General features: G+C 40.3%; 1 protein-coding gene and 1 non-coding gene across 3 annotated transcripts in view; both read left to right on the top strand.

The window, feature by feature from the left end:
- SLC25A12 (solute carrier family 25 member 12) overlaps positions 1-14,378 on the top strand; it is a 238,474-nt gene that overhangs the window by 151,299 nt on the left and 72,797 nt on the right. For both annotated transcript variants that reach the window (XM_055289716.2, XM_055289717.2), the window contains exon 4: positions 5,875-5,990. In XM_055289716.2, coding sequence (XP_055145691.1) covers positions 5,875-5,990 — 116 coding nt within the window. The remainder of the gene's footprint in view (positions 1-5,874; positions 5,991-14,378) is intronic.
- On the top strand, positions 5,155-5,260 carry LOC129488946 (U6 spliceosomal RNA). The gene has a single exon (XR_008659785.1). It is a non-coding gene; the product is annotated as a U6 spliceosomal RNA (small nuclear RNA).

Below are 14,378 nucleotides of genomic sequence, written 5' to 3'. Positions count from 1 at the left end.
CTTCTAGCAATAAAGGAATCCATGGCAGGATAAAGGGAAAAGGAGCCTTAAAAACATTCTGGAGCCAGGCATGGTGGTTCACGCCTATGAGCCCAGCACTTTGGGAGGCCAAGGCAGAAGGATCTCCTGAGGCTAGGAGTTCAAAACCAACCTGGGTAACATAGCAAAACCCCGTCTGTACAAAAACATTTAAAAATTAACCGAGTATCGTGGTGCTTGTCTGTAGTCCCAGCTACTCAGGAGGCTGAGGTAGGAGGATCACTTGAACCCAGGAGTTCCAGGTTACAGTAAACTCTGATTGCACCATTGCTCTCCAGCTGGGAGACAGATTGAGACCTTGTTTCTTAAAATAAATAAATAAATAAATAAATAAATAAATAAAATTCTGGAACATGCTTGCTTTATGTTAGCATTGCAGACTATTTCTTGCTTTCAGAAAAATATTGTTGCATTATAATACAGTATGTATATAATGACTGTGGGCTTGAAATAGAGGAGAGTATCAGAGAGACTGTCAAGTGGCTTATTTTTCTCTCATTCCTCCCAACATTTTATTATGAAAATTTTCAAACATTCAAGAAAGTTGAAAGAATTTTGTAGTGAACACCCATATATCTACCACCTAGACTGCCACACAGATTATATTTATTATTATTCTTTTATTATTTATTATTATTATTATTACTATTGAGACAGGGTCCCACTCTGTTGCCCAGGCTGAATGCAGTGGCATGATCATGGCTTACTGCAGCCTCGACCTCCTGAGCTCAAATGATTCTCCTACCTCAGCCTCCCAAATAGTTGGGACCACAGGCGCCTGCCTCATGCACAGCTAATTTTTATTTATTTTGGTATTTTTTTGTAGAGATAGGGTCCTTCTATGTTGCTTAGGCTGGTCTTGAACTTTTGGGCTTAAGCAATCCTCCTCCTTTGGCCTTCCGAAGTGCTGGGATTACAGGCATGAGCCACTGCACCTGGCCAGATTCTACTATTAACATCTGACTATTCTTGCTTTTTCATATATCCATCTATCCCTCTATACTTCCATCAATCCATCTTATGGTTTTATACATTTCAGAGTAAAGTACAGACATTGATACAGTTCTTAAATATTTTAGCATGCACATTATTTACTAGTGTTTTTTGTTTTGAGGGCTTTTTGTTGTTGTTTGTTTTGAGACAGAGTGTGTCTCTGTTACTCAGGCTGGAGTGCGGTGGCCCGATCTCGGCTCACTGCAACCTCTGCCTCCCCGGTTCAAGCAATTCTCATACCTCGGCCACCCAAATAGCTGGGATTACAGGCACGCGCCACTCTGCCAGGCTAATTTTTTTTTGTATTTTTAGTAGAGACGGGAGTTCACCATGTTGGCCAGGCTGGTCTCAAACTCCTGACCTCGAGTGATCCACCGACCTCAAGTGATCCACCCGCCTCAGCCTCCCAAAGTGCTGGGATTACAGATGTGAGTCACCATGCCCAGCCTTTGAGTGTTTTTCTTTAAATGTAATACTCGCACATAGTAAGAAAATGTAAATCTCAAAGGTGTATTTGCTGAGCTTTGACAAATGTATGCACCTAGGTAACCTCAAGTGACTTTTTTTTTTTTATTGTGTTAAAATATACATAATATTTACCATTTTAATCATTTTTAAGTGGACACTTCACATTGTTATATTAAGTGCATTCACATTGTTATGCAACTATTATCATATCCAAGGCCAGGCGCGGTGGCTCATGGCTGTAATCCCAGCACTCTGAGAGGCCGAGGCGGGCGGATCACCTGAGGTTAGGAGTTCAAAATCAGCCATGGCTAACATGGTGAAACCCCGTTTCTACTAAAAATACAAAAACTAGCCTGGTGTGGTGGCACGCACCTGTAATCCCAGCTACTCAGGAGGCTGAGGCAGGAGAATTGCTTGAACCCAGGAGGTGGAGGCGGAGGTTGCAGTGAGCCGAGATAGTGCCATTGCACTCCAGCTTGGGCAACAAGAGCAAAACTCCGTCTCAAAAAAAAAAAAAAAAAATTGTCGTATCCATTTGCAGAATGTTTTTATCATTCCATGCTGAAACCCCATACCCATTACATAATGACTCTCCATTCTCTTTCCTTCCACTCCAACCAGCCCCTGATAATCAGTACTCCACTTATTGCTACTATTTTAGCTATCATATATGTGGAACAATATAATATTTGTCCTTTTGTGTCTGCCTTATTTCACATAGCATAATGTTTTCAGGGCACATCTATATTACAGCCTGTGTCAGAATTTCATTCCTTTTTAAAGCTGAATAATGTACTCAGTTGATTTTTATTTATTTATTTTTTAGAGATAGAGTCTCACTCTGTCACCCAGGCTGAAGTGCAGTGGCACAATCACAGCTCGTTGCAGCCTTGAACTTGTGGGCTCAAGCGATCCTCTTGCCCTAGTCTCCTGAGTAGCTAGGACTCCAGGCATGTGTCACCATAACAGGCTGATTTTTGACTAATTTTTAAGTTGTTGGTGCTTTTGTGTATTTTCATGATACATCTGAATATATATCTCATGTGATATATCTGAATATATCTGAAGGTAACTGAGTATTGAGGGATGGCTGAGTATTACCCCAATAGTTTCTTATAATAATGGTCTACTTACTAATGCCAGATACTCTTTCTGGTTTTCAACTATAACTTTAAAATTGGGAAAGGGTTAGGAGATATACAGTAATGGAAGAACACCAAATTGAAGGCAGGAGTTAGGAGTCTTTAAGTAGACTCACTGATTTGCTGAATGTCTTTGAGGAAGATCACTTAATGTTTGCCTTTCTAAGGGTCCTTCTGGCTCAAAAGTTGCATGAATATATGATTTACCTTTTTGAATATGCTGACAGACAAAATGTACATATTTAGTAAATTCCATAGACTTTCTGTTTTAAACAAAGGGCTACTTAATTGGAAACCTATGTGACAAGAGTCTCAAATCCACAAGGACAGTGTGGTCTGTAGATAGATAACTGATGAGCCCTGTTTGGTTGCTTTTCTGAAGGAGAAAGACTGCTTGTCTTCAAGGGGCTGGTGCTACTTGGGACCGGAAACCTAGTGTTGTTCACACTTGCAATTTATCAAAATAAACCAGAAAAACTGAGTATTTATGGGAAATCTTGTGATTTCTTAATGTCAACTAATGCAATTAAAAAACAGTACTTTGCATGCTAAAGAAAACATATCTTTGGACCAAATTCAGTCTGCCAGCTGATAGTTTGTGACCTTTGCTAGTTAAGGAAGAAGTTTTTGTCCTCTTCTCATAAATATAGAAGGTTTTACTACTGAGCATGAAATTTGTTTTAAAGCTACATATTCTGTATTTCAGGGTAGGTGTATTTTTTATGCCTTGATGCTATTTTGTAAAAACCAGTATGTTATGCCTTTTTAAAGAAAACCCATAATCAGCCTATTTTTTATTTTTAAAATTATTGGTCAGTCTGTTTTTTTCTTGCTCAAACAGAAATTGCCTGAAAGATATACTATAGAAAATCCTTGTATCAATTAACACATTTTGAAATATATAGAATAATTAACATTGGACAATCAAGGAAATAAAATCCAATTATCAAAACATTGGATAATCAAATTAGTTTCCTAGGAAAATACTTCATTGAAAACCAGTCTGCAGATCTGTGTGCATATGAGACACATTTTTATAATGCTATTACTTGGATACTCACTACTGATGAGCAGCAAGATGGTATGGAATCTTTGTAGCAAGCTTGCTATGAAAGATCTAGTATATGCTGGCTTTGTAAGGTCACTGAAGGCAATTTCTGTGTAGTTTTGACCACTGGTTAATTTTATAACCTTGAGTATAATAGGACTCATGAAGTTCTAGAAACCCAACATACAAGTTTCCCCCACTTTTTGTTAAGTTTTGTTTTGTTTTGAAATGGGTCTCACTCTGTTACCCAGGCTGGAGTGCAGTGACTATTCACAGGTACCAGCATTGCATACTACAGCCTTGAACTCCTGGGCTCAAGTGATCCTCATGCCTCATCCTTTTGAGTAGCTGGGACTACAGGCGCATGACATTGCACCTGGCTCCCACCTTTTTTGTTTTGATTTTTCCTTTTAACATTTTTATTTAAAAAAATTTTTTTTTTTAAAAACAGGGTCTGGCTCTGTTACCCAGGCTGAAGTACAGTGGCACAATCTTGGCTCACTGCAACCTCTGCCTCCTGGGCTTAAACTGTCCTCCCACTTCAGCCTCCCAAGTAGTTGGTACTGCAGGTGCACACCACCACACCTGGCTAATTTTTGTTTTTTTTGTAGAGACGGGGTTTCACCATATTGCCTAAGCTGCTGTTGAACTCCTGAGCTCAAGTGATCTGCCTGCCTCAGCCTCCCAAAGTGCTGGCATTACAGGCGTGAGCCACTGTGCCCTGCCTCTAAAAAGTTTTATTTTAATTTAATTAATTTATTTATTGAGGCAGAGTCTGGTCTGTCGCCCAGGCTGGAGTGCAGTAGCACGATCATGGCTTATTACAGCCTCTACTTCCTGGGCTCAAGCAATCCTCCCACCTCAGCCTCCTGAGTTGTTGGGATTACAGGTGTGTGCTACCATGCCCAGCTAATTTTTTATTTTTACTTTTTGTAGAGGTAGAGTCTCCCTGTGTTGCCCAGGTTGGTCTTAAACTCCTGGACTCAAGCAATTCTCGTGCCTCAGCCTCTCAAAGTGCTGGGATTACAGATGTGAGCCACTGTCCCTGGCCAAAATTTTTATTAGTGATATTTCAAACATGTATAACACAGAGAATAATGTAAATTCTATGAACTCATCACCTACTTTTAATCATTACCAAAATAATTATTTTGTTTATACCTCCATCTCTTCTCCATCCTCTGGATTATTTTGAGGCAAATTCTAGATGACGTATTTCATTTGCAAGTGTCTCACTGTGTATCTCTAAAAGATAATGCTTAACAACAACCAAAAAAACCTCCTAAAAACATTGATTTCTTAATATCATCAAGCATTTGCATTATATTGGTATTTCCATTTCCCAGATTATCTTATAAATTAAAAAACTTTTTTTTTTTACTTTGTTTAAATTAGAATCCAAATAAGGATGTATATTGTGATTCATTGTTATATCTCTTAGGTCTTTTAAGATTGAGATTCCCTGTGCTTGCCTCAGCAGCACATGTAATAAAATTGGAATGATACAGAGATTAGCATGGCCCCTTAAAAAAAGAAGAATCCTTTTCATAGCTTCATTAAAAATTATTTTTCTGCAACTATGGAATGTTGCTTCTGTCATTTCCTATAGTCTGCATTTATGTGGTGGTGGCGAACATGCTCCTTTGTTCGTTGTGTTTTCTGTAAATTAATGAATAGTTCTAGAGCAGTGGTTCTCAACAGGGGTGATTTTGCTCTCCAGGGGATATTTGGCAATGTCTGGAGACATTTTTGCTGGTCACAACTTGGGGATGCTATTGGCATCTAGTGGGTAGAGGCCAGGGATGCTGCTAAACATGCTACAAAGCACAGGAAACCCCCACAACAAAGAATTATCCAACTTAAAATGTCAGCAGTACTGAGGTTGAGAAACTGATCCAGAGACTTGATCAGATTCAGGTTTAATTATATTTTGCCTGGTTCACTGTCTTCATGATGTTAGGAGCTATTGATTATTGCCCAGTTTCATTAATTTTCTAGGGGCTTACAAAAGGGTGATATTCTAATTCTCCCTTCCTTCCTTATCTGAAGTACCTCTATAAAAAGAAACTACCCTTTATCAATTATTTGGTTACCCTGAGCTACAGTTTATATAGTAAAGACAGATTAAATGCCTGATGCTTTCCCTTTCTTCACCAGCCAATGACGTTTTATATTTTATTCCAGGTTGATCTCCTATCAAGAGTTTTTGGCATTTGAATCTGTTTTATGTGCTCCAGATTCCATGTTCATAGTGGCTTTCCAGTTGTTTGACAAGAGTGGAAATGGAGAGGTGACATTTGGTAAGGGAAAAAGAAGATTATAAGTGATAAGTTAATGGTGCTGGTCCAGTCTTCAATGGCTAAATCTAGTAACTAAATATGGATTGCTGCTTATTTAGGACCTGATCCATAATTGAATTTCCTAAAAGGATTTATGCAGATAAAGATGGCTTTATTTTTTCAAAGCATTAAACTGTTGCCAAAGATGAAGAAGTATAGTAATGCTGTTGCTTTAGGTCATTGAGTCACTGACACTTTCACATTCGTAAAATAAATGGTGTAAGATTTTCTTGTTCTGGGCCAGCCTGGGCAAAATTCCTTACGAGGTAGATTTTGAACAACATGAAACAATTTTCTTATTCTTTAAGTGATTTTTAGATAGGGAGTTCAGAGCTTCTCTTGTAGCATCCTTGGAAAATTGCTACTATGTCATTGTAACACCAAGAATGGAACTGAAGGAGGATATCAAGGCAAAATTAGTTAGTGTTCTCTGAACCTGAATTTTAGATTTCAGTTTTAGGAAAGAGGCTAGAATATTAAAATTGCCATTTGACATGGATGTAGAAATTTATTTAAATCCTCTAGTAGACGCATAATGTAACACATTGTTGATGTTTCATGGGTGTATACACTAGGATTTTTACTTGTAACCATATATTAAAGACACTTTTTTACAGAAATTAGTATATGTTTAGTAAAAGTATTGGCTAATTTTTCTTACAACAATTTTTTCCTAAAAACCATGTAGTAGTTCAAGGACCTTGAGCACTGTCCCCACCTTTTTAAAATATTTGAATTGTTTTTATTGTGGCAAAAAACCAAGATAAAATTTACTGTCTTAACCATTTTAAATGTATAGTTTAGTAGTATTAAGTATATTCACATTGTTGTGAAAGAGATCTCCAGAAATTTTTCATCTTGCAAAATTAAACTTAATCTCCCTTTTATAGTGTGAATTGGCATGGATATTTGTAGAAACACCCTTGAAAATCAGGCTTTCCCTGAGTTATGGCACTAAACACTTATTCACGATGGTGTTTGAGTTATAAAATAGATGTCCTTTAGTTAAACTTGAATGAAGAATTATCACTGCAATGGTCACAGTGGTGAGAAAGTATTAGTCAGTCAATCAGAAGGACCAATAGTGTCTTGGTCGTAATTTTGGTGGACACATTTTCTCGCTTGGCATTGATTGACTCAACTATCTTCTGTATGAGAAGACTTTCCAAAAAAATGCTTTGCAGAGTTTTTTGTTTTGTTTTGTTTTGTTTTTGTTTTGTTTTGTTTTTTGAGACGGAGTCTTGCTCTGTCTCCCAGGCTGGATTGCAGTGGCGTGATCTTGGCTCACTGCAACCTCTGCCTCCCGGGTTCAAGTGATTCTCCTGCCTCAGCCTCCCGAGTAGCTGGGATTACAGGCATGCGCCACCATGCCCAGCTAATTTTTGTATTCTTAGTGGAGATGGGGTTTTACCATGTTGGCCAGGCTGGTCTCGAACACTTGACCTCATGATCCGCCTCTCTCGGCCTCCCAAAGTGCTGGGATTACAGGCCTGAGCCACCGTGCCCGGCCTGCTATGCAGAGTTATTTAGATTTTTGCATATAAATCTTGGCATCCTCCTCCTTTGGAGCAAGCTTCGGCCATCTTGCCTCCTGAAGAATGTTGACTTTCCTCAGAAACACCTAGATTCTGTAGTTTAAGGCACAAAACCTCCATCATCTCATTCAGCATTAACCATGTACTACTAGTAATGCTGCATTTTCTATTTTCAGTGGGTATCACACATGCTCACATATCTCACAAATGTGATGCAGAAATGCTTGGAAAATAACTTGATTCAGATGTCTGAGTTAGTGACAGTTCCCTGTGCTTATATCCTGTGTGCATGAAGAATTAGATCTCACAATCAAATTCTAATTTTTGTCCCTGTACCTTGATATCATGGTTCTTTGTGTCTCCTCCATTTAATTACTTTTCCCAGTTTCTATTATTATAAAATTAGTAACTCAAGCCACTTCATCCAACAGACTGTCAAGACCAACTTAATAATAAAGACACATGCCATTGTTAATAAATAGATTAAAATGAGTTTAGAAGTAGCTAAGTTTATATATATGCCTTATTTAATGTAAATGAAAGCTTGTAGTTATTAGATCTCAACTTTAGTTTTGTTTGTTTGTTTGTTTGTTTTGGAGGTGGAGCCTAACTCTGTCACCCAGGCTGGAGTGCAGTGGCGCGATCTTGGCTCACTGCAACCTCTGCCTCCTGGGTTCAAGGGATTCTCCTGCTTCAGCTTCCCGAGTACCTGGGATTACAGGCGCCTGTCACCATGCCTGGCTAATTTTTGTATTTTTAGTAGAGACGGGGCTTCGCCCATGTTGGTCAGGCTGGCCAGTCTCAAACTCCTGACCTCAGGTGATCCGCCCACCTCGGCCTCCCAAAGTGCTGAGATTACAGGCGTGAGCCACTGCGCCCAGCCAACTTTAGCTTTTTATAGGTCTTCTGTTTTTCTTTCAGACTATGATTTATGAATTAGAATTTTTAGAAATATAGTTAGGATTAAACGCAAATCAGTTTTAGTTTTTACGGTACCAGGTATAAACTGAAGAATATATGAGCCCTCAAGAATCTTGCTTTCATTCTTTTCCTCCATAATCTAGAGACAGGAATATTATTATGGAATAAGAAAAAGATGAAGCCAGGTGCAGTGGCGCATACCTGTAATCTCAGCTCCCGAAGGAGTGATTTCAGCTCCTTGGGAGGCTGAAATGGGAGGATCTCTTGAGCCCGGAGTTTGAGGCCGGCTTGCACAACATAGTGATACCCAGCCTCTAAAAAATTTAAAACGTTTTTTAGAAGCTGTACCCTGTTTCTATTCTGGGTTCCCTGGCTAGCTGGTTGGCTCTCTTGATGGTGCTCACCTATTTCCTAAGGACTTTGACCATTTCACCTTCTGTCCCTGCCTTCCTAGTTTTAAAGATCCACTTTGAGACAAATTTTCTTAAGTAGAATGAGAGAAATAATAAAAGAAAGTTTCCTTTCATATTTTTAAGAGGAAAAATACTGAAACTGTTGTAGCAAATGCCGTTTAACAAGATTTCTAGGGACTGCTTATTTCAAGCCATATTCAAGACTACAGAATTTCTGCATAAGGAAATAATTAACTTGGAGTTTATTTTTATAGGATTTTGGATCTGGGGTGAAGGTCAGCTTTCATGTTTGTACCCACTTAATAAAATGAATTGTGCTTATGTATTTATAGGCACATGTTTAGGTAAAAGGAAATTTTAGATCCATTCTAAATAGAGTTAAATCCTTTTCACCAAATGGCCTTCTGTTTTCTAGTTTAGAGCTATTTATAGTTTTCTCTTGTGCAGATGAGAGAAAGTTGGAAGACAATATTAGATGCAAGGTATAAGGAAGTGGAGAAAACCTGTTATGCCATCAGCATCTCTTGTAGACTATGATGATAATGTTATCTGTGTACTTGTATATATTGTTCTCATTTATGCTTTTTTTAGATATGATTTTATACACATCAAATTATATACTTAAACTGTGTGCATCTTTGCAAGTATTTATATAAGTAGTAATATTGAACATTTACTTGAGTGTTTATATGAGGTTTTTTGTTGTTAAAGATACCTCTGCTCTGGGGAGAGGGCTTAGATTGAGGCCTTGGAAATCCATTTCAGAATGTGAAAGCTCAGGAAAGGGTTCTGGAGTTTTTTTTAAGAGTGAATAAAATATTAGTTAATTGTTTCCTCTTTGATGTTTCTTTAATAAAACTTTTAATGCATGCTGTGGATAATTACTTAATGGTTTGTATATCTGTTACTATCAGGTGGCATGAGCCTTGTAGAGGCCATTGCATGACTGGTGTGTGCTAGCTACAGTGTAAGTGTGCCTTGGTCTCACCATTGTCCACAAGTGTACTGGAGATCCTGTTCAGTACTATTAGATTCAGGTAACCTAGATAAGCAGTTATACTACATCATGTTGTCAGTAGCTGCCATGCATTTAAAATCCAAGTTAAAAAAAAGGCCGGGCGCAGTGGCTCATGTCTGCAATCCAGCAGTTTGGGAGGCCAAGGTGGGCAGACTGCTTGAGCCCAGGAGTTCAAGAACAGCACGGGTGACATGGTGAAACCCCATCTCTACTAAAAACACAAAAATTAGCCGGGCATGGTGGCACATGCCTGTAGTCCCAGCTACTCGGGAGGCTGAGGCAGGAGGATTGCTTGAGCCTGGGAGGTGGAGGTTGCAATGAGTTGAGATTGTGCCATTACACTCTAGCCTGGGTGACTGGAGTGAAACCCTGTCTCAAATGAAAAAAAGGCCTATTGCCTTACTAAAGATGTAATCTTTTTTTTTTTTAAGGGGCCAGGTGCGGTGGCTCACGCCTGTAATCCCAGCACTTTGGGAGGCCAAGGTGGGCGGATCACAAGGTCAGGAGTTTGAGACCAGCCTGGCCAACAGGGTGAATCCCTGTCTCTACTAAAAATACAAAAATAAGCCAGGCGTGGTGGTGGGCAACTGTGATCCCAGTTACTTGGGAGGCTGAGGCAGGAGAATAGCTTGAAACCAGAAGGTGGAGGTTGCAGTGAGCTGAGATTGCACCACTGCACTCCAGCCTGGGTGAAAGAGCGCAACTCCGTCTCAAAAAAAAAAAACACAACAAACTGTTGTCTATTAACTGATAAAAAGAGTATGAAACATGTTGTATGTTCTGAGTTCTCTATTAACATCAACATTGTGTTCCAAATTTGGTGTTTGCCTAGGAGTGGACCCTCTTCACAGTAAACTTTTCCAAGGACACATCCGCACCCTCTAACTGAAGAAACCTCAAAAAGCAGAGATTCCTTTAAATGTAGTACTATGTTTGACCATTAATACATATAGCAAATAAAAATGTGTTCCATTTGTGCCTCTGAAATAGGCTGTTTTTCCCTGAAGGAGAGAATAAATTGGGATGGGTTAGGCACAACTATTGTTACTATTTTAAAGAGCCAGGAGATGGAAGTGTAGTTATGAAAAATGTACCCTTTCTCACTGGAAACAAAGCTATAGACATGGAATAATATGAAATTCTGTGGTGGCCAGGTGCAGTGGCTCACGCCTGTAATCCCAGCACTTTGGGAGGCCGAGGCAGGAGGATCACCTGAGGTCAGGAGTTCAAGACCAGCCTGCTGGGCTGGGTGCAGTGGCTCATGCCTGTAATCCCAGCACTTTGGGAGGCTGAGGCAGATCAGGAGCAGGAGTTTGAGACCAGCCTGGCCAATATGGTGAAACCCCATCTCTACTAAAAATACAAAAAAATTAGCTGAGCGTGTTGGCGCATGCCTGTAATCCCAGCTACTTGGGAGGCTGAGGCAGAAGAATTGCTTGACCCCAGGAGGTGGAGGTTGCAGTGAGCCAAGATCAGGCCACTGCACTGCAGCCTGGGCGACAGAGCAAGACTCTGTCTCAAAAAAAAAAAAAAAAAAAAAAAAAAACCAGCCTGGCCAACATGGTGAAACCCTGTCTCTAGCAAAAATATAAAAATTAGCCGGGCGTGGTGGCATGCACCTGTAATCTCAGCTACTTGGGAGTCTGAGGCAGGAGAATTGCTTGAATCTGGGAGGCAGAGGCTGTAGTGAGCCAAGGTCATGCCACCGTATTCCAGCCTGGGTGACACAGTGAGACTCCCTCTCAAAAAAAAAAAAAAAAAAAAAAAAGGGAATTCTATGGTGGCCAGGCATGGTGGCTTTTGCCTATAATCCCAGTACTTTGGGAGGCCGAGGCAGGAGGATCACTTAAGGCCAGGAGTTCAAGACCAGCCTGGGCAACATGGTGAAACCCTGTCTTTACTAAAAATACAAAAAAATTAGCCAGTTATGGGGGTATGCACCTGTAACCCCAGCTACTTGGGAGGCTGAGGTGGGATAATCTCTTGAACCTGGGAGGCAGAGGTTGCACTGAGCCAAGATCACACCACTGGGCCGGGCACGGTGGCTCATGCCTGTAATCTCAGCACTTTGGGAGGCCGAGGCGGGCGGATCAGGAGGTCAGGAGATCGAGACCATCCTGGCTAATACGGTGAAACCCCATCTCTACTAAAAATACAAAAAAATTAGCCGGGCATGGTGGCGGATGCCTGTAGTCCCAGCTACTCAGGAGGCTCAGGTAGGAGAATGGCGTGAACCCGGGAGGCTGAGGTTAGTGAGCTGAGATTGCGCCACTGCCCTCCAGCCTGGGCAACAGAGCAAAACTCCGTCTCAAAAAAAAAAAGATCACACCACTGCCTTCAGCCTGCATGACAGAGAAAGACTTCCATAAAAAGAAATGAAAATTCTATGATAATAAATATATAGCTTAATTTGGTAAGAAGTAGATCTTCACCTGAGTATTCAAATTAAGAAGAATTTTTGATATTTTTTTTTCTTTGTGTTGCTTTCGGATATTGCAGAGAAGTTTTTTGTTTTTTGCTTTTTTTTAGTACTCAAGGCTATTAGAGTAGCTTAAGAGTTCAAGGTTAAAAAAGGATGGAGTGTTATTAGTTTTTATGCTATTTGATGATAGACTGTTGAAGCGTCTAGCTTCAATAATAATAGTATGTATGTATGTATGTATGTATTTATTTATTTTGAGACAGGGTCTTGCTGTGTCGCACAGGATGGAGTGCAGTGGTGTGATCTCGGCTCACTGCAACCTCCACCTCCCGGGATCTAGCGATCCTTCTGCCTCAGCTTCCCTAGTAGCTGGACTACAGGCATGTGCCACCACGCCCGACTAACTTTTTCTATTTTTATTAGAGACAGGGTTTCACCATGTTGGCCAGGCTGGTCTCAAACTTCTAACCTCAGGTGATCCACCTGCCTTGGCCTCCCAAAGTGCTGGGATTATAGGCATGAGCCACCGCGCCCAACCAATAGATAGTCTTTAAATACAAACTCATCTTTCCTGAGAAATGGACCTTTACATATATTTGACAGCAGGACTACTTATTGACTATGCAGTAGTCCCTTCTAGAGGTAGGTAAAAGGCTAATAGAAATACTTTCTCTCAGAGAAACAGGAGGTCATTCAGGAAACTAATGACCATCTGAGAGTAGAACCCAGAAGTCTGGGACTGAGTCTACATGCCATGTTGATTGGGACTTCCTCTACAAGTTCCTGTTGTTGGTCTTTTTGTTGTTGTTGTTTGTTTTCCTTTGTTTTCTTTTTTGGCTTCCCAGTTGTTCCTCCTCTTTCCTCCCAATTTTTCCTTCACTGAAAAACTCTTCACTTCTACAAGTCTCACCATTGTTTTTGTTCAGCTATATACAAGGATATTCACCATTCATGGTGGGAGTCCTAAAAACCTCTCTGACTTCACTTTAAGAACTGTGCAGGTGAAACTCAGCTACTGAGGAACTTTTCCCCCTGACAATAAGAATGTTTGGTCTCAAGCCTATAAGTTGGTTGTAGTGGCTCCTGCTGGGCTGGAATCCTTGGAATAAGGATGTCTTTGGGCTGATGGTAGGTGGGCTGTGTCACAGGGCTGATGGCTTGTATACCTACAGGAGGAGTTCTCTGGCCACACCGTTGGTACAGCAGCTCCTTCCAGGCTCATTCATGGAACAGGCATGGTGGCAGTCTTGGAGAAGAGTGCCAGCCCCGGTCAGAGGTAATTTTGTACTGCAGAAAGGTGAACAAGACCAGTAGGAAGTGCCCATAAGAACCAGGGGAGGGATGAGGGTGGATGAGATGGGGAGACACAAGTATGGGTTGCTGGGGGAATTAAAATCTCTGTTAAGACATATTTGCATAATATATATGATTTAATGTGTATTTCATCTAGTCCAATCATCATAAGTGACTGATACAGCTAAACTGACTAATGTTACACATCTGTGAACATTTTTACTTAATCACAGTTGTCACCATTACCTGCTCTCCTGACAAATCATTGTGCTCCTCTCCTTTGAGCAAAGAGAACATAATGACAGGCTACTTTTGTATTTGGCCCCAGTTCCCTTTTCGATGGAAGTACAAACGATCCCTTTCATAAGCCCATGCTCTGCAGGAAGTGAAAAAGTCGTCTATTGTTTTCTATATGTCAGAAAACTAATGGATTCCTGGTTCTCTTAGCTATGCCAACCTAGTATAAAATACTATATCGTGATTTTGCTGCCAATAAGATGTGACTGTCATTTCCCTTTCTTCCAGGCCAGAACTATTTTACAGAAACAGCATTCTTAAACATGGCAAAAAAAAGATCCTTGTTTGCCACTGGAAAGATGGGATTCTCTCTGGGGGTGGTGGAACTTGCTATGCAGTTTCAGTTAGATGTATTTGGTATATTTGAGACTATTGGTGTTCCCTTTCATGTCATTCAGGACCTGATAAAGCTGGGTAACATATAACACCAGCTGTTTGAGTTATTACCTC

This window comes from Symphalangus syndactylus, chromosome 8 (assembly GCF_028878055.3).
Source record: "Symphalangus syndactylus isolate Jambi chromosome 8, NHGRI_mSymSyn1-v2.1_pri, whole genome shotgun sequence".
Classification (NCBI taxonomy): Eukaryota; Metazoa; Chordata; class Mammalia; order Primates; family Hylobatidae; genus Symphalangus; species Symphalangus syndactylus.
This window is presented reverse-complemented; position numbering and strand designations above follow the sequence as displayed.